The 27,587-nt window shown below is 39.0% G+C and overlaps 3 protein-coding genes and 1 long non-coding RNA gene across 10 annotated transcripts in view; 2 read left to right on the forward strand and 2 right to left on the reverse strand.

Moving 5' to 3' along the window:
• The window catches only part of LOC135735893 (uncharacterized), a 226,346-nt gene that overhangs the window by 57,903 nt on the left and 140,856 nt on the right, over window positions 1-27,587 (forward strand). The gene's annotated exons all lie outside the window — the stretch shown is intronic.
• On the reverse strand, window positions 544-16,401 carry LOC135735884 (uncharacterized). Of its 4 annotated transcripts, none has more exons than XR_010527717.2 (9): window positions 16,007-16,400; window positions 7,851-8,009; window positions 6,850-6,996; window positions 5,855-6,025; window positions 5,455-5,616; window positions 4,995-5,045; window positions 3,023-4,035; window positions 1,988-2,058; window positions 1,816-1,885 (listed from the first exon to the last, which is right to left on the reverse strand). XR_010527717.2 is itself a non-coding variant. In XM_065254542.2 (8 exons), exons 1-8 carry the CDS (start codon window positions 16,134-16,136, stop codon window positions 1,592-1,594), a joined length of 1,185 nt encoding a protein of 394 aa, XP_065110614.1. In that variant the 5' UTR covers window positions 16,137-16,401; the 3' UTR covers window positions 544-1,591. The 4 variants fall into 4 exon arrangements, 2 of the variants coding, with proteins under 2 accessions (XP_065110614.1, XP_065110613.1); XR_010527716.2 differs by having other exon boundaries at window positions 1,830-1,888; XM_065254542.2 differs by lacking the exon at window positions 3,023-4,035 and having other exon boundaries at window positions 544-1,885; window positions 16,007-16,401.
• On the forward strand, window positions 8,384-10,987 carry LOC135735526 (uncharacterized). The gene is made up of 3 exons (XM_065253947.1): window positions 8,384-9,048; window positions 9,161-9,296; window positions 9,671-10,987. Exons 1-3 carry the CDS (start codon window positions 8,429-8,431, stop codon window positions 10,418-10,420), a joined length of 1,506 nt encoding a protein of 501 aa, XP_065110019.1. The 5' UTR covers window positions 8,384-8,428; the 3' UTR covers window positions 10,421-10,987.
• Window positions 11,096-14,589, reverse strand: LOC135735882 (uncharacterized). Its single transcript, XM_065254534.2, has 5 exons — window positions 14,174-14,589; window positions 12,999-13,193; window positions 12,840-12,919; window positions 12,494-12,548; window positions 11,096-12,112 (listed from the first exon to the last, which is right to left on the reverse strand). The coding sequence occupies exons 1-5, from the start codon at window positions 14,270-14,272 to the stop codon at window positions 11,198-11,200; spliced, it is 1,344 nt and encodes a 447-aa protein (XP_065110606.1). The 5' UTR covers window positions 14,273-14,589; the 3' UTR covers window positions 11,096-11,197.

The raw sequence follows: 27,587 nt of genomic DNA on the forward strand, positions 1-27,587 counted from the left end.
CTAAACAATCTTGTCAAACTATATATCTTTGGAAAGCTCTTAGAGTGTAGTTTTCATATTTCATCAAAATTTTGGGAAAGAAATGACGTAGTGAGTGTCAATTTCTAAAAGGTCACAGGCCAACATGTAGGCCCAATTTGTTTTTACATATGTCTAGCACTAAACCCCTACTGTAAACCTAAAAAATCTTGATAAACTATATATCACTGGAAAGCTCTCAGAATGTAGTTTTTATATTTCAAGGTCATCTGATGATAGAAATAATGTATTGACAGTTTTTAGATACATGACCCCACCCCCCATAGGAATGCATATTAATTTTATATATTCATAATTCTAATATCATATTATAAATCTTCAAAAATGTTGACAAACTATATATCATTGGAAAGCTCCAAGAATGTAGTTTTCATATTTCAAAACGTTTTAGCAGTTATAATAATGCAGTGACAGTATTTCATCAATTTGTGACAAGAGAATGCAGCAAACCGTTGACATCTAGTGGCCGTTGTTGGTAAAACCACTAAAAGTGTTACACAAACCTCATTTTTTGTGATTTTATCTTAAAATTTGGATCACAACTGCTTGAGACATATGGCCTCATGTTTACATTATTACTTTTGTGAAACATTTTCATTTTTATAATTTTATTTATCAAATTAATATGTTATTGCATTATTTTTAATTATTATAATAAATTTAAACTGCTATAACAATTTTTCTGTTAAATATTTTCACATCCAGAAACATCAGTGAAAAACCTTACATTGTCTTCTTTAAAACAAGACCAAGATTAGTCTTTTAGACCAAAAAATGCCAAAGTTATATTAATTTGAAGCTACACATCAACTTTTCACCCCCCACTCAAAAGGGTGGAGTGACAGGTAAGTGGTTAAACTGTTGATGAGATGGGATGAGAATGCAATGGTGACATAGACTACAGTATAATCACAGTTGCACAGATGTGTAGTTCTGCTGTGACGGATCAGAACTCTTGGATGTGTAAACTTTAAAGAGAGTTGCGCTACTGTGTCTTATACTGTAGTATATTAACATACATTTTGCGAATAGAGTAATGAAAAACAAACGTATGTGGGGCGTTTATGTGCGCAGTTTGTGCCCCCTCCGTATATGTGTGCGCGCGCGGGTTTAAGGGCACTCAATAGGGAACATCGGAGAGACGCCTTCCTCAAAGCAAGCGTACATAAAGTCTTTCTGCTCTTGACAGGGCACATATAATAAACAAAATAATCTCAACAGTATTCTTATTCTAATAAAACATTTCGTTATGTCTTAACTTAAGTGTATGTATAGAGACTAGAGAGTCAAAAACTGTGTCTGTGATGGTCTTAAAGAGACAGTAACCTCAATTAACATACTTAAGTCTGTGTCATTAATGTTAATCAAACAACCTAAGACAAAGAGAAATTCACTTTTGTAGCTCTAAAAATTATTATATTTAATTCATAAATGAAAAACAGTGTTATCATTCACTATTCAGGCAAAAAAAAACTGGCTGGTAAAAAGTCACTGTGGCAGGTGGATTTCTAAATCCACCTGCCACAGTGGCTGGTGGTCAAAAAAGTTAACTTCAGGCCCTGCTCCCCGGGTTGAAAAAACCCCCTAGGAGAAAAACCTCCCAAATATTTTTGCAAGGAAGGAAAAAAGTCCTAGGAGGGAAAAAACCCTTGGGAGATATATGTAAACGGATGAGGAGATTAAACAGGTTCCGCCGGTGGTCGTTGGTCAGGCATCGGCTGGGCATCATGTTGAAGGACGGCCAGTAGATCAGTGGTGTGTTGACCTCCACGGCGGCCGGAACTGGGTCTGTTTGTCTCAATGTCCTTGGGTTCGAGGGTATTTTAGTGTAGATTTCCTTGCCAGACTTCTTAATATATTTGATGGTGACGTACAAGAGAGAAATAATCATATGTAAGTCATATATAATGTAGGGTTGGCAAAACAATTTGATAAAGAGCGGTTCTACCTTCATGCCATCAGATTTGCGCGTCCCCTCATCCACTTTACTAAAGGCACCTCTTCCAATCTGTCTTCCCACTTCATAAAGCAATGACATAAAGAAATGAAAAACAATCAGTACAAAATTAACACAAGAATTGTGTCTCACATGAACTCCAATGGCAGTGCTGCTTATAACATAACAGACAAAAATAAATATTCATTTAAAGTATGTGCAGATAATGGAGAGTTGTTCAGTACATAAAATGCTAATCAGCTACTAGCAGAATAAACAAGAAGTTTAGGATCAAGTAAGAGTAAAACCACTTTTAAAAACCTAAATCTTTTTTTAAATAAGCAAATCAGGACAATAAAAAGGAAAAGCACACTTTTCCAATGTAAAGGAAAAACACACTTATTACGATAACTGGGCAGAGGTTTGAAACAATAAAGTACAGTCGACAAGGGAGAAAATTAAAGCAGACAATAAAGAGCATATCATAACGTATTGCTACAACTCCTTGAAATGCATATCATAAACAGGATTACTAACTAAAGCTCTGACTTCGGACAGAGCGCAGCTCTCTGCACGTGCATGAGATTGAGAGAGGCGATAGTTTGCCTCAGCTCGCATGAATCGCATAAAACTGAACAAATACTTAAGGATTACTACTTTTGTACTATGTTCAGACAGATGCGAGACCGCGAGCACGAGACAGAGAGAAGCGCAGCTTCCAGGACGCGTGCATTAAGTGCATGTGCGTGCAAGAAGGAATCTCTCTACAAGCTCTCTCGCGTAGTGAAGCCCACAAACCCCCCATGCGAGGCAAAAGCACACAATGTGCATGTTAATGTGAAACAATAATAATAATAATAATAATAATAATAATAATAGCATTTTTTTGTCTTAAAAAAGTAAAAATCGAGAAACGAATCGTGACACCCTAAAATGCATGAATTACAAAAACTGGACAGAGATTTGAAAAAATAAGGAGAGAAACAGTTGACAAGGGAAAAAATAAAGCCGACAATAAAGGTCAGAACACAATAACATTATACTCACGATCACCATCGCTTGACCGCAGGCTAGATGAACTTGACCATTCAGCTGCTTCTTGGAAAGCTGTTATGTCCAAAGATGATGAACCAGACTGGCAATAGTCTGGTTCCACAATCTCGCCGGCTCGAGTCCGAAGGGACTATACTGCCTGTGTTTCTCACGAGATGGGTGCAGGTTACACAAACCTGACTGACTAATCAGCATGATCGGTTGAGCATGACGCCCGTGGTCCGTAGACCACATTTAAGATCATCCTCTTCTTGGAAAGGCATGTTTCCAAGGAAAAGAGCTCGCCGGCTCGAGTCCGAAGGGACTATACTGCCTGTGTTTCTTACGAGCTCGTGCAGGTTACACAAACCTGACTGACTAATAAGCATGATCGGTTGAGCATGACGCCCGTGGCAGACAAACCACATTTAAGATCATCCTCTTCTTGGAACGGGCATGTTTCCAAGGAAAAGAGCTCGCCGGCTCGAGTCCGAAGGGACTATACTGCCTGTGTTTCTTACGAGCTCGTGCAGGTTACACAAACCTGACTGACTAATAAGCATGATCGGTTGAGCATGACGCCCGTGGCAGACAAACCACATTTAAGATCATCCTCTTCTTGGAACGGGCATGTTTCCAAGGAAAAGAGCTCGCCGGCTCGAGTCCGAAGGGACTATACTGCCAGTGTTTTATCACGAGCTCGGTGCAGGTAAGAAGAACCCGACTTAAAATCAGCTGATCTGCCGGAGCACATGGGCGATGGTCGAATGGACCATATGATCAGCTGCTTCTTGGAAAGCTGATATATCCAAGGAATGACGAACCTGACCGGCAATAGGGTGGTTCTTAAAAACCCGTTTGCTTAAGACCAGAACCGTTCTACACATCAGCTTCATCTATACGGGCACCTGAGGATCAAAATGGCTCCACTATATCCTCATTTCCACAGCAACAGCAAGCTTTTTTGATAGCCTGCAATGCTCTGCGCAAGAAAGCACGGATTTTCTTCCGGCTTTTTGGTTTTGGTTCTAAAAGACAAAAATAGAAAAGATGAACAACAGATGTTACCACCAGATTAGAGCCCGATCGATAGGGGTTTTTTGGAAACCCATAAATTAATAACACTGGGAAATATATATACAGTCATGTTTATTAATTTATTATATCGATATTTGATGCCACAATATGGATTCTTGTAACGCACGAAGCAACCCAGTCTCACCCCATGTCGTCAATATTTGACGACACTTGACCATTCGTCATATGTTGACGCGAAGGGTATACCTTTCGCGTCATTTTTTGACGAACTGGGGACTTCAATACTATTACGTCCGTTGCATTCTCTTTCCTATTTTCTTACCATTTTCGCGTCGGTTTAGGGTTAGATTTACATAATGACATCCCTTCCCAAACCTAACTCTAACCCCAACGCCAGGTGACAACTGTTTCATTTCGCGTACCTAACTCTAACCCCAACGCCAGGTGACAACTGTTTAATTTCGCATACACTGTTTAATTTTGCGTAATCTAACCCTAAACCGACGCAAAAATGGTAAGAAAATAGGAAAGAGAATGCAACGGACGTAATAGTATTGAAGTCCCCAGTTCGTCAAAAAATACGTATGACGAATGGTCAAGTGTCGTCAAATATTGACGACATGGGGTGAGACTGTGTTACACGAAGACAGACAATGATCAATCCGCATACCAATTTATTGTCCCACCCTTATTCCTGATCAGAGATCTGTAATTCAAATCTCACTAGCCAATGGGATTAAAGTATGGTTAAGTCCTGCCAACACGAGAGATTTGTGCCAGAATGGCGAATGTAAATTTCTAAACCTTAAATGAAAACCTTGCTTAGAAAACAGTTAAGAAATAATGTGAAACCCGTGTTAGATTTTTGCTTTCGTTCTCATTTTACGTTTGTTTGTTTAATTTAAACAATACTTTTTGGGGTGTCATTATTATGGTGTAATACACTGACCTGGTAAGCTTCTCTCCTCTTCATCTAAAGCCGCTGCAGATGTAGACACAACTGGAAAGATCGGACACAAAGAAGACATTATAAACTTCTCTAAAATCTAACACATTGTTACTGTATAGTTATTATGGTATTGTGAAAAATATTATAAAACCTATTACATAAAAATGTCATACATGTTAATGTTACATGTGTGTTATTCCACAGTTTGTTCTTATTGTAAAATTTGGAAAAATTAGTGTTGTAAATTATATATATATATATCAACTCTGTTCCTCAAGGCCCACTGCCCACTGCATTTTGTATGTCTCTATCAGCTGACACAATCAGTTCAGTTCATTGAGATCTCTACTAATGAGCCGATGATTTGAATCATGTGTGTTAAATAAGGGAGACAAACAAAATGTGCAGAGCAGTGGGCCTCCAGGCAAAACCTTGAGAACCACTGGTGTAACAAACTGACCTGCAGGGACCCACTCTTCATCGTCAATTGCCCCGGGAAGGACAAACCTTGTTTCGCAAGCTGCGGGTGCAGAGACGCACAGCCTCCGTTGTGAATCTCGTTCACCGCAGCTTGTTACTTCTTTCCCCTGAGCTGGTGTAGACATGGCAGTCTGTCTACCAGCTGGACAGAACAGACAAAAAAAGACATTATAAACTTCTCTGAAATCTAACACATTGTTACTATTGTAACTTTATAAAACCCATGACATAATTTTCAATATATGCTAGTGTTATACATTTGTGTTATTCCACACTGTTATTGCGTTTATTCTTCTTGTAAAATGTGGAAAAATAAATAGACTGAGTATTTTAAATTTATATATATTTAATGTGTCATTATAACAGTGTAAGAGACTGACCTGCAGGGACCAACTCATCATCATTAACTATCCCCGGAGGGACAGCCCACATTTCGAAAGCTGCGGGGGCAGAGACGCACAACTTCTGTTGAGCATCTCGCTCCCCACTGCTTTCAACGAGACTTACGAGCCCTTCAGCTGATGAACCCGTGATCTTATCTTGTCTATCAGCTGCACAGACCGGACACAAAGAACACATTTTAAACTTCTTAATACAGTAACAATGTGTTAGATCTCAGTTACTGTGGTATTTTCACAAACATTGTAATAATAGTAATAACAAAAATGTATCACATAAGACATGTATGTGTACCAGTGGTGGCCAGTGACTTCTTTTTCGAGGGCGAACAATGCGAACATGTATTTAGTCCGTCATATGTTCGGCACGTCATGTGAACCTATGTGCATTACGCGTCATGTCAAAATACGTGTCTGCTGCAGACGCTTCAAAGGCGTTTGCCAGATACTCGATTAATGTCATTTGTAATCAGAGTTTAGTTTTAAGTTGGTGTCTTGCGAGTATTTTGTGAACGTAAGCGTCTCTTTGTCATAAACCCTTTTGACGCATGTGCAGCAGGCACGTTTTTTGAAATGACGCATGATGCACATAGGTTTACATGACGCAACAAACACACATTTTGACATGACGAGCAACACAAGACACACGGAACACATATTTCGGATTTGTGCCCCTCGGAAGAGAAGTCACCGCCCGCTACTGATGCATAAACACAATGTTTTATACATCATCACTATTATTAAATTAATAACTATATGTGAACCATATTTTATTTAATTTAAAAACTTCACATGAAAAACATAATTACATAATACATACAAATGTAAACACCAAAAATACCAAACACCGCCCTCATGCTATGCTAGACCCAAGTACACAGTAACTTCATGTATGTTTTACTATCTATATAATAAGTTAATGTGTCAAATGTTTTTCATTAAATTTGAGGTTTCATAATAATGATGTGCTGACTGACCTTCAGGGCCACACCAATCTTTCAAAATCTGTAGAAGGGCCCAACGTGCCTCCTCATCCGAGTATAAACGGGCCCTTCGTGAGGCTTCCATTCTAGTCATGGACATCCTGAGCCTCTCAGTTGATGTAAGCTTTTTCTGTCTAACACCTGGACAGATCAGACATAAAAAAACACATTAACAGTTAACATGGTATTTTCACATTGTGGATAAATAGTTGAAGAATTTTATAACTGGCACTTTTCTAATGCAAATGACAGAAGTGAAAAGGGCGCGAGGCTGCGGGAAGCTGACAAATGAGTGTTTATAACATCAGAACACGTTAACAACAAGTTAGCATAGCGTTTATCTGCTTATAGTTACAAGCCTCCATTTAACGGACCTAAAACAATGTGCTGTCACTTTAAACCCAGTGTCCTGATCACTATGAATGATTTTTGTGTTCTTATTAGCAGGCCCGGATAAACACAATGTAGTGTTTGCCCTTGAAAGTCACCATGAACCGGAAGTAGTGATGGTCTTGTAACTCTGTATGCATTTATTGTATGTCATTATGCACAATTGATCAAACTTTCACAATAGTTATGAACCAAAGAATCATGCAAACCTCCTTCACTAATTCTAGGCATAAGATCGTTTAAAATACTCAATTTAAAACAAAAGGTACAGAATATGAGCAAAATATAGATGTCCTTTAAATTAGCCATATACATTTTCTATGCTGATCTTAGGTCCGCAGCAGCTAACTACAGTTAGGATTGATTTACACGCTGTAATGTGTCCTTACATTAATGCACCACTAGATGGCACTCAAGCTTTGTGAGCTAGATAAACGTGTGGTGTGTTAAAAGAAGAAAGTCAGTCCTCTTTTCGAGGTTATGAGTGAGATTTTTTAAAGTGTGTTTGACTTCATGAGGGGCTATGTAGACCCATCAAACAATGAGCTGAATGTATGGTGACACAAAATGAGGCGTCGTGCAAACCACTGGTGTAACAAACTGACCTGCAGGGACCCCCTCATCCTCATATGTTTTTCCCAGTAGGACAAACATCTTTGGATAATAGGAGGCTGGAGCGTAGGCCAACTCCTGGTATGTATCTCGTACATCCCAGCCTTTTGGCCCCTGTGCTGGTCTAGACATGCTCTCAGTCCATCTACCAACTGGACAGAACAGACAAAAAGAAGACATTATAAACTTCTCTGAAATCTAACACATTGTTACTTTGTTACATTATAAAACCTGTTACATAATATTTCATATATGCTAGTGTTATATATTTGTGTTATTCCACACTGTTATTGCGTTTATTCTTATTGTAAAATGAGGAAAAATATATAGAATGAGTGTTTTAAAATTATATATATATATTAATATGTCATTATAATAGTGTAAAGAGACTCATCATCATTAACTGTCCCCGGAGGGACAGCCCACATTTCTAAAGCTGCGGGGGCAGAGACGCACAACCTCCATAGGCTCCGTGCACAAGCGTAGTGACGAACTTCCGCTATTGTCAGAAGGCGGCATATCGGTTTCCGGTTTACTTCGTCTTCATCCGCATCCGCTATAAACAAACAAGATGAGTGCTGCTGTTGTACGAAAAAAAAGATATAATGTGCGTGACGCATCTAAGTTTCTAAGAGCTGTAGGTGGATCTAAGGAGCACTGCTGTGTGCCACTTTGCTCTGCTTCAAGTCGATATAACACCCATTTGAGCTTCCACTGTTTCCCGAAAGACACCAACCTTCGTGCGCAGTGGCTGCACAAAATAAGGAGGGCACGATTTACGGTGACCCCCCACACTAAGGTATGCAGTCGACATTTTCACGAGAATGACATCCACACTACTGCTAGGGGTAGACGGGTTTTAGCAGTAGGCTGTGTCCCGTCGTTATTTGAGTGGAATAACTACACTAAGGTGTCACGGGCCGGTGTTTGGGAGCGCCGATCTCGACCACCGAGTCCAGAACCGGACATGCCGGGGCCTGATGAAGACATCGAGCAACCAGTCATGGTCCCGATGGTTGTGGACCACGACTACGGGGCCAGTCGTACTGTATGTGTGGACCGGGAGCGATATGAAGATGCGTTGAGGGAAATCGAGACGCTCAGAGAACAGCTTCAAACATTTCATCTTCAACACTCCTTTGGACTTAAACGGTTTGCCTCGTCTCCTGAAGACATTAGATTTTACACCAGGTAAGATAGTTGTAATATCATCATCTTCTCATACCTGTTTACTAAATAACTAACTGACCAAGTAATTATTTTTTCCTCAGCCCTTTTAACTAATTGTAATACTGTATTTTAGATTCCCCTCATACGAGCATCTGATGGCGTTCTGGCACCTGATCGAGGCAGCAACAGCAAAAATGGTTAGGGTCACCAGGGCAAATAAAAACTATGCCACTACCACAACAACTGAAAGCCCTTTAACCAGACCAACTGTAAGTTTTCTTTTCTGTCAGACACACACACACACACACGAAAAGGATGGTTTTGAACTGACACTAATAATAAGGGTGTAATTATAACCTCATTTCACGATTCAATACATATGAGATACTGAACTCACAATACAATATTATTGCAACTTAACATATTCCCCTATTGCATTATTATTATATTCACCATTATATATTGTAGTTTAATGTAGTACTGACAGTAAAACTTTTTAAACTGGATTTTATCTTTAACACATTCATTTTAATTTTGGGTGATCAAAACAGATATTCACTATCCATGATTTATGTTGTTGAAATTTTGTATTGTGGTATTGTATTACACCCCTACTCATCACATTAAACTCATCTCCCCCCAGAAACTGCTGCCGATAGATGAGCTATTCCTTTTTCTCACATACCTGTCCACTGGCTGTACCCAGAGGGAGTTGGGTCATAGATTCAATATCCACAGAGCAACAGTCAGCCGAATCATTGTGACCTGGGCCAACTTCCTCTACTGCTTACTGGGCTCGGTTTGCATATGGATGTCTCCTGCAGCTGTGAAGGCTAGTCTTCCACACGACTTTGATGGCAGCTACAGCAATACACAAGTAGTGCTTGATTGTACAGAGCTACGGTGTCAAACACCTTCATCCCTTCTCCTTCAGAGTGAAGTTTTTTCCAACTACAAGTCCCACTGCACCTTTAAGGCTATGGTGGGCATGTCCCCTCACGGAGCCCTGACTTTCGTGTCAGCACTCTTTGAGGGTTCCATGAGTGACAGGGAGGTGTTTCGTCAGTCAGGGATTACATCACTCTTAACACCTGACATGGCCATTATGGTGGACAAAGGATTCTTGGTTGAAGGCCTTGTACCTGGGCCTGTTCATCGTCCTGCCTTCCTCTCCAAGAGGGCCCAAATGTCACAGGGGGAGGTTCTGAAGACCCAGTCCATTGCCCGTTTGAGGGTGCACATTGAAAGGTTAATTAGAAGAGTAAAAGAGAATAAACTGTTTGATACCACCATCCCTCTCTCCATTGCAGGGAGCATTAACCAAATCTTCACAGTCGCTTGTCTCCTTTCAAACTACCAAAATGGACCTCTGGTCAAGAAATGGAGATTATGAAGTGAAAAACTGTAGTAGGAATGTGCGTTAATTTGCATGCGATGGTCATTGCGGTTCCTTGATTAGTAGTAAACCGGCTTCACTGAAGAGATGCGCAATGACTATCACATGCAAATTATCTCACATCCCTAAACTGTAGCCATATGTTCATCCAAAGAGATCAATATTAAAGGGATAGTTCACCAAAAAACAAGAATTCTGTCATTATTCACTCATTCTCATGTTGTTACAACCTCGCATAAATTTCTTTGTTTTGATGAACACTATACTATGGAAGTAAATGGGGTCCACAAACGGTTTGATTACAAACATTTCTCAAATTATCTTCCTTTGTGTTCATCAAAACAAAGAAATTCATACAAGTTTGTTACAACATGAGGGTGAGTAAATGATGACAGAATTTTCATTTTTGGTTGAGCTATCCCTTTAACAGTTTTTGTGTTCAATATACAGTATTCATTAGAATAAATTATCACTTTGTAAATTGTCTCTCCGATACAGTTTGTAAATATTTTCATCAATTGTGAGAACTTGAAAGTGCAACACAATAAAAAAAATCTAAAATCACAGGCATGGTCATGTAATAATTTGCAGTTTAAAGTTGTCAAAGAGGCACTTGTAGTGCCAGCAACATCTGCCTTCTATTGAGTACAATGGTAGTGTTTAAGTGTTAAAATACTTTTATTGCGCTTAATCATAAAAACATTTACCTTTCACATTTCATACATAACATAAAACTTTTAATTGGAAACACTACAAAAACATACTGTTGAAATATTAGACATTAGGCATTACACATTTCTGTATGTAGACATAAAAATAAAACCTGTCTACATTTTCTCTGATTGCATCCAAAACATCACTGTCTCTGTAAACTCTCTGGATGAGTATGTCATCCTCAGCCGAAACCACAAAATCACACCAATCCATTCCCGTAATTAGCATCTGGCCCTGCACTTGCCAGTAATAAGCATGGGTTTTTTTTATCTCCAATTTGCCTGACTCCATTTTCAAATATGGACAGTCTACGTAGCTTTTGACGTTCGGACACTTCATCTCAACCAGCCCAAATGGACATGGCTCTGAAGGGTCAAAGATGATCCCGTCTGGAGACGCCCCCAGCCAAGGAGCATCAGGGTGAATGACCAAACCACAGGGGTAGTGGTTGACCCTTTTAATTTGGCAATATTCCCAGATAGCATCCGCCTCTAATTCAAGCCCCCTTTTCATAGCCGCTGTCTGACGGGTCCCTTGCAGTATCCGGGTAGCCAGACCTTCTTCAGTCTTTTCCCGGACCTGGCAGATCTCTCTGAATCGTGAGGCAGTCAGTCTATGCCGCCTCAGCTGATGCCATTCAGTACATGTGCTTTGGTGTCTGGTGGCACATTCATATTGGTGTGCCATGTCCCAGGTGACCTCCAGACTCCTAAGGTGAAGCTGTTGTGGTTGAGTGCAGACAAACATACAACTGGATGGCTGTAAGCGGTAATTCTCAAGAGGCACAGATGGTTGTGGTGGGGCAGCATGGAAGGAGGGGTTTCGCTTTGCTATTGCAGGTTGTTGGTAGGACAAGGGACTACCGGCTTGAACCTTGCCAAGGGTGGAGTCGACCAGGGGAATTTCAGAGCTGATGCCCAAGCTGCAGATCATCGGTGTGTCATCTTTAGAGAAATCTTTGAAAACCTCTGTCACCTTGGAAGTAACAATATATAGATTAGCAATACACTAAATATAATAATAATACTATAAAAACATAATGAGCAGTATCTTTAAAATTTCGAGTAAATTACTATCCACAGAACATTATGCATGGCATACAAGTCCATAATGATATGAGAACACCCTTATGAAGTCTATAATCAAGTGAGAACACCCTAATGAGGTTATTATCCTATTGATTTAAATTCAATTTTAGGTTTTTTTCTTTGAAGCAGAATATTTGTTTGTATAATTGATGGGCCATAGTACATTTAATTAAAAGGGGAGGAAAAAGAAAACCAGAAAATATTGGTATACAGATTTTGGTTAATCATACTGTACAGTGATATTTGCTATTGTTATAGCCCTACTCACCTGAAGGACGGACAGATCAGGCAAATCCCCAGTCAGACCTTTGTAGAGTGTGCTCCTGTGTAGAACATAAAACTTGGGAAGTGGCATGTCCACAGATATTTCACTTCATACAGTAAACAGTAATGCACTCCCGCGGTGTAACGGCACTTCGCGTTGTGTCGCATTACCACCTTAGATATGCATTATTTTCTAATAATTCAAAGAACCGGAGTCAATTATTCAGCTTATACCACGGGTACCACAAACGTTGCTCTGGTGACTATTTTTAAGACATTTGATAACAGATAATGTTCAACAGATCTGTGGTATAAATTGTAATAAATAATCTACAATATTCAACATTTACCTTACACCCTCGGTTGTTGCTCTACGCTTTGGTTTAGCCGACAGCACAGCCATCTTTTCAACAGGGCCTGGCTTTATGCCCTATAAAGTTATTCAGGATACAGTTAGAAGTAGTTTAGAAAATATAGTGAACAGGTCTATAAAAACAGTGCAAACTTACCAAAGTTCTGGGCTTGTGCCACTGCTGTTCCCCTTCAGTACAGCTTAGCACAGGAGGCACAACTGGCACATTCAGTTCCGAGTAATGTGCTGACTGAAACAGCAAAGCAACGCAGTGGTTGCATAATGCTGCTCCAGCAACACATGTGCAGCTGTGTTGCACAAGCTCCACAGGAATTGAATCTTTCAGTACCACCTGCAGAAGTAAAATGTCATATTAAATACTTAATTATCATAGCTTGTTTACTGTTTAATCATTTGTTTAGGACATAGTCTTGTTCATCACTGTTTACTAATTGGTTTGAGACATAGTCTTGTTTATCACTGTTTGACCATTTGTTAGGACATAATCTTGTTATATAGATGTTATATAGATATTCTATATAAACAGATCCAAATAGATTGGATTAGATTATGCTGTATAATATGCCAACTGCATTAGATCAAAATCTATAATCGTTTATTTGAAACATTATAACCTGATACCTATAACACAAGACTGAATCTTAAACGAATGACTGAGTTGAAAACTTGAATAGGAAGAACGCATTTTACCCGGAGGGGACCAGCTATGGAAACTTACCTGCCTACAATAACTGTTTTCATTAGATTTGAGTTACATTACACATGATTAACCATAGCCGAGTCCCCAGGAACAAGGAACACCGGGTTATAATAAGTAACAAGCTTATAACATGAACAAGAACGCATACAGTAACCCGAATGGGGACCTGCAAGGTACACTCACCTGTCAATTTTAGCCATTCGTTTCATTACGTACTCAAGAGTTATAATAAACAAGAATTACCTTTGCTAAATCCCCAGGAACATCACGAACACCGGGCTACTAAATGAACAAGCCTATAACTGCTGTCTTATCTAAAGTTAGCTGCACCATACACTCAAACTGTGAGGTTTCTCTGCTTTCTTCATGGACCTGTAGCACAATGCCCTGACAGTGACTTCACCTGTGCTCTGATCTTTATTAGAAACTGAGAGGAAAGCAAGTTAATACAATTGATTTTACAATTATCACAAAAAATAACGATCAGTCTGGGTTTAAATTAGGAAAAACAAGCTTCTGTACTAACGTTACAATAAAAATGAACACATCGCTAACTGTTAACTAGCTTAGCCGCTATCTGCTGTCACACCACATACGATTAAAATACTTACCCTCATAGTTGTGCAAATAACTCGATATGTAGAGTTTAAAGCCCTTGTCCCTCTTGCTTGTCGGAGCAGGGGACCAGGCATCAACAATGCGATGTACATCGCTGACGCGTATTTTCGGAAGATCCTGGAGACATCGAGTAAAAACAGACATTTTGGGCGACGCGCCAGTACACCGGAAACAGATATGCCGACTTCAGGCGACAGCGGAAGTTCGTCACTTCGCTTGTGCACAGAGGCTATTGAGCATCTCGCTCCCCACTGTACACGCTGTAATGTCCTTACATTAATGCACCACTAGATGGCACTCAAGCTTCGTGAGTTAGATGAACGTGTGGTGCGATAAAAGAGGAAAGTCAGTCCTCTTCTCGAGGTTATGAGTGAGATTTATTAAAGTGTGTTTGGGCTACGTAGATCCATTAAAGAATGAACTGTATGGTGACACAAAATGAGGCGTCGTGCAAATTAGCAGTAAAAAAACAGGTCGCGCATTTCGTTTGCCCCGTGCCCCCCCCCCCCCCTTCAAAATAGCCATTCACCTAAACCAAAACTCCGGTGACGTAATTTAATCTTACCACCGATCTCATATATATTTTCATTAGTTCATGCTCAAATATCACAACAAAGCGCATAACACGTTTGAAAAAAAAATAATACATTGACGAGAACATCATGGAAGCACTTTGACAAATAAATATGTTTGACAATATCGTCAGTTATGGCGTTTGAAAGAAACCGCACCAGACAAAAGCACGCGCGCGACGAGTCCAAAGATAAATCACACTCTGCTTTGTTCATAACGAAACAAATCAGACAAAATAACGAACGCGTAACATTATAAAATGTAAAGTTTACCTTATTATGACCCTGATTTCATAATTTAGAGACATTATTTAATGAATAACTTAAGTAATGCGTCGAATAATTCATTCACATTCAGTAATGCGAATTAATGCGTCGGTTTCTAAACTTGGAAAAGGTATTACCTCACCTGCCATATGATGGCGGGAGGGTCGTGTAAAGAAACAGACATTCGCATCAACCCGTATTTGAAATAGACACAGTTCATATTAAATCAACTACAACAAAACGCCTCATGCATACGAGTCTTTAATTCCACCAACAATACAGGCATATAGCAACGTTCGTCTGTATAGCGCAAAGTAAAGCTGAACTTAATTTCCACTCGTATATTTTTGCATTTGGGGTTTCTCTTTAACCGAATGAGCTGACAAACCCAACATTTGACTAATATGTGACCGTGAGGATCTGGCCGGTTGCATAAAGCACCTTAAGTTTTTCCCTTAAGTATGACACCTAAGGGGTAAATTCACCTTAACTACTGTAAGAGAATAATTAAAGTGTTTTGCATATAATCCCTTAAATGGTTCGCTTAGGTAAAGGTAATCGTAAAGTGTTTCATGACAGCGACCCCGGTTTGTTGTTATAAAATACTATTGTTGCCATGGAGACGCAACAGATAAGGTTTTTCTGCAACACCCTTAATTTTAAAGGAAACATAAGGGTGAAATTAAGGGAAAATTACACTTAAGGTGCTTTATGCAACCGGGGAAGGTTAATGAGTTAAAGGTAGTTATCCTTCGTAGGTCGCATTTGTAGGCTGCATACGTCATCTAAACCGTCTTTTTGCAGAATATTAACAATTAAAAGATTGGCTATTATTTTCAGTTAATCGTAAATTGTTGTAATATGTTTACGACTTTCGAATGCAATGCTCAGTTAACTTAAATAAACCAGACATGTGCAGCCTGCATATGCGATCTTCGTAAGCTGCAACCTTCGGATGGAGAAAAGGCGTAAATAATATTTACTGACCTGAATGGCTCAATTCCACATCCGGTTCAGCCCGCGGACGGGCGAAGGTTACCCGAGAACCTGAAGGGGCAGAATTCTGCTTTCGCAGAATACCACCCCTGCTGGTCTCGAGATCCTTCAAATCAGACATGATGTTGAAAATGTCTTTAAAAGTCTATTAAATAACTGTCAGCTGTTGCTTGACTAGTCGTTTGAAAGACTTAAGGTAATCGTTTGGTTTTTGATGTCTTTAAAGTCAGGAGAGTAGTAGTGGTTTTCAATAGCTTTCGCTTAGAGAATCACCAGTGTGTGAAGTGAACACGTCAGGGCAAGCCTTTATATATGTTCGGTGACGTCAAACGTTCCATTCGCTTGGCCAATGAGAGACAAATAATTTAAATATAGAACACACACTGTGTACTCGTCTCTATGACAACAAATCATTTATTATGACGACAGAACATTTATGACGTCTTTGTGTCAATCTTAATCAACTACGTTAAAATATCTTATGTATTATAATATTATGTAAATATTTACATCTATTCATTACTTTTATATTAAAATACATTTAGATAACCTTCTATGTAAATATATGGTTTTATATTGCAATATATGACCATATATATTTCTTTCTAGTACTTGTCAACATATTATTTTGTTGTTATAAGTAAATCTATTTAAAAATGTATGTGAAAGCCCCTCTAGTATATTTCACATACAGTGTAAACAAATTTCCCACAAATAAAAACCACTCAACACACAGCTTTTGTAAATAATTTAATTTGACCGAAATTTTCATCACACTGCCCCAATAAATCAGTGGGCACTGAAATCAGATTTTACAAACAATGGGGTATACATTTATGCACATAATATATATGTTAAGCACATATATAGTATATCCATTAACTGCACATTAACAACATGAATCCAGCCAGCAACAAATACTAGAGTTCAGATATAAAATCAAAGCATAAATTTGGATTGGGGGCAGGCTTATGGCTCCTTTCTCTTTGCCATCTCAGAGTTCATAGCCTGTCATAACTGTCCAACAGTTTCCACCTTATGATGTTTTATGAAAGCATCTGCAAAAGAACACAAAAGAGAAGTTAACTTGAAAACATTTAGGTTAATCAGTGGTTACTAAGCTGATACTAGTTACTCTGTACCTACGGACAAAAAAATCCATCAATATATAATAATAATATAAAAGCAAGTATTTACTTCACATTTATATAGGGCAGTAATACTTAAAGTGTGGTCCCAAACCCCCCAGTGGTCTGGCAAAAGATGACCTAAACTAGGCAAGTGTTTATACAAAATTGTCACTTATTTAAATAGATTTTTAATGCCCTTGTGAAATTGTGATATCAGTTCTTGCCATTCTGTTTTAATAACGTAAAAATGGATCGGTGGCTAAACCAAAGAGGAGTCAAAAGAAAAGATCAAGCGTCAACTGAAAGCAGCTAAAATCCACATATCTGTTAGTTCTGTAATTTCAGTGATTTTGGACATTAAGGGGAACAATTTTTTTCAGCATTTTATTGTTACCATAGTTACAACCATATACTTCATATACCCACCACCTCAGTTTTAAACTAATGGCTCTTTGGAATGACATTAAGTGGGACCTAGGCTGTTCTGTTTAATTGCAGTTTTTTTCACATGTGCAGTTTGTTGTTCATATTAAGCTGCAACTCATTTCACATTTACTTTTTCTAATGAAATAAAATTCATATAATAATTTCTGAACATATCATTGCACTTGTGTTTAAAAAATTAGTTTTTGACTTGAAACAGTTGCATATTAAACTTAAATTTAGCTTATCCTTCCTATTTTGTTGTTTTTTTGGAGGTGTGTTAGAGTGGGATTCTGTTAGGTGGTCCTCAGAAAAAAATCGGAAGATAAAGTGGTCCTTGGGCTGAAAAAGTTTGAGAAACACTGATATAGGGCAAGGTATCATTAAAACATTTTCAATGGAGTAGAAAATGCACGCTCTGAGGGTGTGGATGATGCTTGCACACAGAGATACCCTGTAGCCAAATCAAAAAAAGCATTGGCCGTGTCCTTCATGTCACACCACCAGGGTTACTGGACTCGCTGAGGACTGAGGAGATGGAAGTAATCTGTAGTGCCTTATCAGTGCTGGTGGTCTCTTTTCTTACTTTATTTCTATGTCCTCTACAGCAAACAGCTCCTTGAGGGCAGAGAGCTTTGGCCTCTTCTGTGAACAAATAGGTCAGGAAATAAAGAAAAATATAAATCACTATTGAGGTACATGCAAACAAGTTCATTTTGTACTAATAATTAAATGGGGAAAAAACAGAATGCCTTTATATTTTCTTACCACTGTTTCACTGGCAGATGCACAGATGTCTTCATCAGATATGCAGTCATCTTGGTCTTCTGCTCTCTCTTTAAGCCCCTGATTCATCTGCTGGCCCTGAGCCTGTATGGAATAGAATATGAGGGTCATGTATATTGATATCGACAATTGAAGAGAAGTAGATAACTAATAATGTTTAACACCTGTTCATTTATATCAGCTCCTCCTCCAGTCTGTACCACACTTCATCTGACACTTTTGACTTGAATCTGGCATCCAACGCTGTGCACTCCTCCAAAAACTGTCTGACGCTGTCAACCTGCAAGTAAGACTAAAACATCGTATGAGTCCCTAAATAATCCTAATTATAAACAAACGAGAATATGATTACGCTGAACACCTGGTATCTTTTTGAGAGGTCATTCCAGATAGTGTCCTTAAAGGAGGGGTTTAATGCCATTTCATGCATTCTGACTTAAGCCCTTTTCACACAGATATTCCGTAAGATACACGGGACAGGCATCCTGGAATTTTACGGGACCGCTTGATATTTTATTCATTCACACTGCCAAGTTTACACGGCATCTGATGGTCCCGGAAAGACACGTGACATGTTGAAAGTCCCGCCCTCTCTTCTACGCAGCGTCTGAAGTTTGCATATTATTTATTATTTCTCTCTCCAGAAACAACTCGCGTGCATTTTTGTTTATGATAAGACTACAAAGGAGCGCGTGAATGCACAGTTCTATTCTGGTGAATGATCTCAGCTTCAGAGTGGATATTTGACAAGCTCCCTGATTTCTGCTTTGATACAGTTTTCAGACATTTCTCATCGTGATTGTTTATATGCATTTAAAACCCGCATTTTGAGGAGCTAAACGATATTGTTAGGATGACGCGCGGGTATTTTCGTTTATTATAGCTCAAATGAGCACGTGACGCGATATTCTTTTATGCTGCTGAATGATCTCCGTTTCAACGCAGTAAGTAACGAGCTATTAACTTACCTGATATCCGCTTCAGTCTAGTATGCTGACATTTCTCATAGTGAATGTTGTAAATCCCTGATTTTAAAGAGTTGAACCAACTTCATGTTGCCATGACACGCGCGTCCTCACTACGGCACGTGCGTCATTGTTTATGCGTCTCATATATCATTTCCTGATAACTGCTTCAATCTAGTTTGCAACATTTCTCGTGGTGAATGTTTATATACATGTTAGTTTGCAACATTTCTCGTTGTGAATGTTTATATAAATGTTATCTCTCGTTGTAAGGAGCTGAACCATAACTTGTGTTGTGATGATGACGCGCGCGTCCTCACTTCGACACGCCCTTTATGGCATTCTTGTTCACACAGAGGGTTACCCGCGTATCTTACTAGGTCCTCTTTCCGGCAACGATCCCAGAAGATTAACGGAACGAGTTTTTGTTCACACAGACGCTTGTCTGGCAATTTTACGGGTATTTTCTGGGACCAGAGGTCTGTGTGAATGAGGTTTTATTGACACCGTTTAAAAGTTGTAATCCTCAGGCTAAACTAATGCATAATGTCAAAAAAGCCATTAGGCATGTGACAAGAGTATTTCTGGGCCAATGGCTGCATCTGACTGTAAGCCAAGGTTATGTAAAAAACTGTTTTTATTTATAATAATTAATAATAATAATAATTAATTTATAATAATAATTTCTGTTTTTATTTAAGCTTTATTTACTTTGATGTATCAGCTGTTGGATTAGAATTCAAAGGCTGTGTATACTCGTAACTCTTTAGCTCCGCCCACTGTATGCCATCAAGAGATCATCTTTTCCACAAAAAAAACCTGGAAAAGGTGTTCTGTCTTTTATGAATCTGACAACATGAAAGACTCTTTGGAAATATGAAGGATGAAATACTACTCTATAGATAACCAAGATTAACATGAGAGTGGCAGAAATCGTGTGTGTTATCTGATCTTTAATGGTCTTTGTGAAGGAGTTCTCATCATTAACTGTAAAGTGGTGATGGCCAATAAGACCAGAATTGTGTGTGTTCCCATAGCTCTGATGGGAGAGGGCTCAATTTCCAAGAAAAATGTATGGATTGAAAACTTGATGTGACAACAACAGGTTAGGACTGAAATGATCTGGCTTTGACTAGTTACATTTACGCATTTGGCGGATGCTTATCCAAAATGGCCTCTGGTGAATTATAAGGTATACATTTTTATCACCATGTGTGTTCCCTGGGTTCGAACGCTTGTCCTTTTGCACTGCTAATGCAATGTTTTACCACTAAGCTCTACAGATACAATTAATGATTTTGTATAATGTTATACAGACCTGAAAGCCAGAAACCATGTCTGGAGTGAGCTTGTGCTTGTGTCCCAAGTCTCCTGCTTCTTTAGCTTTGATGAAATAGGATCTTTCCATCTTCGTCATGATCAGTCCTTCCCAATCCTGGTTCTCAAGTACCCCTTCCAGAAAGTTGTAGATGTCTCCTTATTTAAAACAACCAATCAGCCTCCTTCCAGAATGGTTAACAGGTCTCCCTAACAAGCTGTTGAGTTGAATCAAATGATTTAAATAAGGAGTCATATGAAACTTTCTAGGAGGGGGTACTCAAGGACCAGGAAACACTGCTCTAGATGAAAGTTTAGGTGGATCTGGCATCCGACATCATAACGATCCTATTAGCCACTTCTTTACTGGCTCTGTGAAACTTCTCCTTAACCATCTGAGAACCCAAAGTTTTAGTCAGCATAACAGCGTAATGAAAGACTTTCAGCATTTGACATCAACGTACTGCAAGACCACACTTCACCATATGCTCTTAATTCGCTCTCATAGTACTTGGATTTAATAAGATCACCCTGCGTAGGGTCTTGTTTTTATTCATAGATAAAAAGTCAAGATTTTCGTCATAGTTGTCGTCATTATGTGATTGTTTCAATTTAGTTATCGTTTCGTCAATGAAAACGTAGCCACGTTATTTTATAGCGGCTGGTTCTCAAACTGATCTGTCAAGAAAACCATGCGCGAGCGAGAGACACATGCACGCAGAAAAGAGTCCTCGTGAGCGCACCTCTGCAGTGTTGCATGCAAAGGCTCGGAGGACACATTATGGTAGAAATCATAATCCTGATTATTTTAAAGGATTACTTAATGATTGTAAAAACCTGCATTTATACACACATACAATTCAATGCATTTGTTTAGTGTTGTTGCAGAAGGCTACACGCGTCAAAGCATTGGTATATTTCACCCAAAAATCTCACCTGTACTGACTATCATGTCGTTACAAACCTGTACCAATTTGTTTGTACTGATAAACACGAATTAAGATATTTTGAGAAATGTTCATAATCAAACCTTTCACGAGCCCCATTCACTTCCAGTGTATTATTTTATCCTACTATAGAAGTGAATGGGGTTCACAAATTGTTGATTACGGACATTTCTCAAAATATCTTCCTTCGTGAGAATGAGTAAACGATGACAGAATTTTCATTTGTGGGTGAACTGTCCCGTTATACATGAGGGACTGTTTTGCTTTAGCTCGCTTGAAATGCATATATCTTTAACAAACATAAACAAGATTACTACCTAGTGATAGGAATTTGGACAGATGCGAGAGCACAAAGTGACGTACATGTGGTCTAAACAAAGAGAAACTTAATACACCAAGCCTTTTTCAAATACTCAAATATTTCTGTGAAGTAAATTTTGGATGAAGACTTTTGTTTTCTTGTAGCTCGATTGACAGAACAGAGCATTGCATTAGCAGTAAAAATGACATGGGTTTAATCTGTGTGTGTTAGATTACATTTAAGAGCATCGCTCCTTCCCCGCCTGATGTTCTGCAGCTTTTCCTCCTCAAGACAATCACTGCCATGTTTAAACCACTCCTTAACAGTCTCAGGTTTTGTGCTTAAAGAAACCAAACAGTTAACACACACATTCAAATAATTAATTCAAGGTGTAATGTAGATCAATTATTTAACCCAAAAATGAAAGACAGAACCGTTCTTACGCTCAAGATCCCTGTAAGTCTGGTCACCAGAGCATCTTTTAGAAGATAAGGTGCTTGACTTTCCTGTACTAGATAACTTTCATGACTCCTGGGTAACGCATTTCCAAACCTGTGATAAGAACATAGAGAACTCATTAAAAAGACATTTGTTAGGAAATTACTATATTTTAGCTACCCAATATGGAGGCATCTCAATCGCTTTCTGTTCTTCAGTATCATCCTTCACAGGGAAAAATAGGTGGTTACTTATAAGCAAACTGAGCAAAAATATCAGACAAATATCAGAATTTTGTTAAAGGTCAATTAATACTTAGAAAAAGTCAGTTTTCTTTTTTCTTCACACTGAAAGTGAGAGCGCATCTGTGGGTGGAGCTACAAACCAAATACTGTATTTTCCAGACCGTAAGTCGCTCTGGAGTATAAGTCACATCAGTCAAAAATGTGTTTTGAAAAAGAAAAAAACATATATTCAAGTCTGGACTATACGTTGCGTTTATTTAGAAAATGATTTCCAAATGATTTCACATCACCCGCTGCTGCTATTATCTCCTCCTCGCGTACCTTAAAGCTTGGTTGTACTCACGTCGCTGACATGCTGCTCTTGCTCTCAGCTGTTGTTGCTGTGCGTTAGGGAACGTAAATGCACCATACGTCATCATCACGTCGCTATATCATTGATATGACTTTTTTATCGTGTAAAAAATTATACCGGTATTATCGTGAACGGTATGCTATGGCACACCCCTACCGCCTAGCTCGATTCTAGTGACAGCAGTGGCCGTTCACCCCTCACTCAAGTGCAGAAGTTTAAGGCTTAATATAATTTAAACAGATTAGTTAGAAAAAAATTCAACCCCCTCACAGTTGTCATGAAGGGCAAAATTAGCTGTACAGACCAAAAACACTTTTTGTACCAGGCTGTAAACAAATTATTTTATACTGTAAAGTTGGCCATTTTCAACATGGAGGTCTATTGACTCCCTTTTGGAGCCAGCCTCAAGCGGCCAATCGATGAATTGCAGTTTAAGTCACTTCCGTAAAGGCTTCATCAGAGAGATCGGAAGGTTGCCCCTAGCTCCAGGCTGCGTCCGAAAACTCTAAATTGCTGCCTTCTGAGGCAGCTTTCCAAGGCAGGAAGGCATCAAGGCATATTCAATGTTAGGTTTACTTCCTGTCTCCTGAGATACCTATGCGTGGGCGTACAATAAGAATGTGATTGGTCGAGTCTGGTCAAGTTCGAAAAAATAAAATGGCGGCCAAGGAAGCGACTGGAGCACAAATTTAGTGTAAATAAAGGTACATTTTCACTTTTTACACCTTTTAATTGCATTTTTAGCGAGAAATTAGTATTGTAGTTTTCAAATATGTGAAGGCGCTCTCTGTTTATATTTCAAACACGCTGCCTTTGAAGTGTGTCCGAAAGTCTTTCTCTGAGCTGCCTTCATGCCTCCGAAGTCATTTCCTCATGAGGCAGTGAGCGAGGCAACGAGTCACTCCCTTGAGTTTTCGGACGCAGCCCCATAGACAGTAAAAGAAATGGACACAGCGACCCCATTGGATTCAACGGAGACAAGTGAAGTCAATTAGAAGCACGCACTTCCTGGGTGTCGAGCGTACTGCGCAGACTCAAACTGAGCTCAATGATGTGGATGTCACGTGAGCAACCTGTCTGACAATTGTAAGTCTTCTAATAGCCGTGCCACGGGAAATCTGAATCACCTACTGAATCTTGCATAGACGGCGAGCGTGAACAGGAGCACATTTTGGTTAGTATTCTGAATAATAATCTCCCTTGACTTTATGCCTTCACGTCCACCCGATTGCCTCATAGTCAGTAAAAGATTGCCTGTGAGCTTCTCTCCCGGTCCATATGGTAATTTCTCTACTGTGCGACAGAAAGTCGCAGGTTATGACGCAATCGTTAGCCTATTTTTAGAAAAAATGCTTCTACTGGGACATAACGTAAGATACATGGTAATGGAGCCTTTTATACATTTTCGTGTTTCTTTAGAAATAATTAATGGACAAATTGAGTCTTTAAACGCCTCAGATGTAAAGTTATTTGCTGTCAAAGTGACGCCAAAATGAATGGGAGTCAATGGGATGCTAACAGCAGATGGGTGTTCGCTAAGCAATGGCGGCGTCCAGGGAAGCTTCAATAAAATATGAAACCCTGCCCCCCTGCGCAGCCCCAGTCTCAAATTGTTGTGGTTACTGTTCCTTTAAATAAACAGCCAATGACATTGCAAGGGAGGCGCTTGAAGCGCTCTGATATTTTTTTAAGGTGGAACGGATAGTTAGGCGAATAAGGAGCCAGCTCGAGTTCGTTGATTGTACGGATTTTCTCTAAGTAACGTTACCGCAACATTGCTTCATTGTTAAGTTTGTATTTATATGTAATTTAAACTTGATCATCGTTCGATCCATTTATTCCCGTACTATTGCTGTGAATCCTTACGACCGCGTCCCCTGAAATGGCCGCCACTACCCAGAATGCAATGCGAGCTAAAATTTTATCCCGAAACCGTGTGAGAATAAAACTTTATTAAAAATGCTGTTGTTATCATTTATAATTGTATTTGACAACAACACAAACTAAATATATACAAATATGTAATTATATAGTGCATTTCTGCATCTGTAGTTTAATTAAATTTAATGTGACAAAGCTAATCTGACGGTATAAATCCAAGCAATTTTGGTGCGGGGATGTCGCGTCATCTGCTTACTCACCGCAAAATGCTGTATATATCGTCATTTTGTTTGTATCTATGCATGTTGTTGTGATTCGTATTTAAACAGAATGAAACGTTTTTATTTTCTGAGCAAACAAGATGGTGACCCCCGGGGAGTTGGTGCCCAACACATACTGTGTTTTGATGTTTGTCAGAGTCATGTTAATAAAAAAACTAATAAGTTACATACCTTTGAATTGAAATATGACCCTCAGTCGCAGGCCTTGAGAAAATACTCCTACATGGCAGGGCACACGCAGTTGACCCCATTTCTCACGCTCTTACGACCAAATCAATTTTTTTCACGCAGGCTCGTGCCCACCATTAAGATCCCCGTGGTGTGTAATAGCAATCATCACTATTGGAATAATAATTGCCTTATATATAACTGTAAATACTGTGCAACGCCCACTTCTATCTGTCTGCCTCAATCAGCAGTCTAAAGTACTTGTCAAAATCAAAATGATGCGATAGCCAATCAAATCAAAGAAGGTGGAGTTGTTTACAGTAGCCGGAGCGCGAGCTACAAACTACAGAGCGAGTACACGTCTGCGCGATGTTTCTGATTGTTAGCGGTGGTGAAAGTGCAACACACGATGTAAGTAACTAAACCAGTTAGATTTAAGGGTTTCAAGCGTACCTTTACTTTCTACTGAGAAGAACCACCTCACCACTTCTCATGTTGCTTGTATTTTACCGTAAAGAATCAAAGGGGCTGCGCAGTCCGTTCTGACCGTTGTCAGACCGTTATGACATCAGAAAACCGCGAGAGTATGTCAAAATGTTACAAAATGGTCCGCCTTTACCATTTCTCTCGCGGTACTCTGACGTCATAAGGGTCTGCGCAACACCATACAAAGCGTCAAGGTCTGGATGAAAAGCAAGCCTTTCCATATTCCACGCACGCAGATACGCTCAAAAAACTGCAGATTTAACCTCTTAATTAAAAATAAATGTAACTCTGTCATTTTTTTGGTCTAGATAGAAGCCTAATCTTGGGTCTTGTTTTAAATGAGACAACTTTACTTTTGTCACTGAAGTATCGCTGCTGGAGGTGAAAATATTAAACAGAAGACATTTTATAGCAGTTTAAATATATTTTAATATTAAAAAATAATGCAATGCACAATCATTTTATAAAAAAAATGATACAAATGTTAATGTTTCACAAAATAAATAATGTAAACATGAAGCAATAAGTAGTTTGATAAAAATGTAAAATTCAAATCACAAAAAAATGTCGTTTGTGTCACTTTTTAAAGAGATAGTTTGGCCAAAAATGATATTAAATCCATGTTTTACTCACCCCCAAGCCGTCCGAGATGCATATGTCGAACACTTTTCAGTTATTTTAGAAACTGTCTTAAGGGGGTCGCACACCGGACGTGCAGCTCAGCGCCGCATCGAGTCACGTCTAGGACAATTCAGAGGTAAACCGGAGTGCACATTAAATAGCGCGAGCATTGAAGATGGGTCGAGGCTGGGTCGTCCAACATGACAATGACCAGAAGCACGCAGCCAGAATAACCAAGGAATGGCTCTGTAAGAAGGATATCAAGTTTCTGGGATGGCATAGCCAGTCTCCAGACCTAAACCCAATAGAGAATCTTTGGAGGGAACTCTAACTCCGTGTTTCTCAGTGACAGGCCAGAAACCTGACTGATCTAGAGAAGATCTGTGTGGAGTGGGCCAAAAAAATGAAAAACGAAACGTTGACCTCTGTAATTGCAAAGGCTACTGTACCAAATATTAACATTAATTTTCTCAGGTGTTCAAATGCTTATTTGCAGCTGTATCATTCAAATAAACAGTTAAAAAAATCATACATTTTGATTTCTGGATTTTTTTGTAGATTATGTCTCTCACAGTGGACATGATGCACCTACGATGACAATTTCAGACCCCTCCATGATTTCTAAGTGGGAGAACTTGCAAAATAGCAGGGTGTTCAAATACTTATTTTCATCACTGTATTTTAGCATTGTTGTTTAATAGAACCATGTGTTTGTTGGGTTTTGATACTTTATTTGCACCAATTATTATTGTCTCATCAAGACAAGGTTGTCATTTTGAAAGCTTTTGCTCCCTTAGGTCTATTTTTATTACCAAAAAATATCAGATTACTTGATCATCCTGAATTATCAAAATAATAGTTAGTGAAAACTCTATAAATTGGTTAAAACATTTAAAAATCTTGTGATTTCAGTTAAATAAAAGGATATTTTCTATTCATATATTTCATCATTGAGGATTTCTTAAAACTTCGTCCTGAAGTCTCAAGGTGAAAAACTCATTTTATACTAGGTCTTAAAGGGGACCTATCATGAAAATCAGACTTTTTTCATGTTAGGTGCTATAATTGGGTTCCCAGTGCTTCTATCAACCTAAAAAATATGTAAAAGATCAACCCAGTAACTTATTTTTGGTAAACCATGCTCTCCAAGCATGTGGAAAAAATAGCTCATTGAATTGGCTCCCCTTGTGATGTCAAATAAATCTTTTTGTGTCCCCAGAGTATGTGGGCA

This window comes from Paramisgurnus dabryanus, chromosome 4 (genome assembly GCF_030506205.2).
Source record: "Paramisgurnus dabryanus chromosome 4, PD_genome_1.1, whole genome shotgun sequence".
NCBI lineage: Eukaryota > Metazoa > Chordata > Actinopteri > Cypriniformes > Cobitidae > Paramisgurnus > Paramisgurnus dabryanus.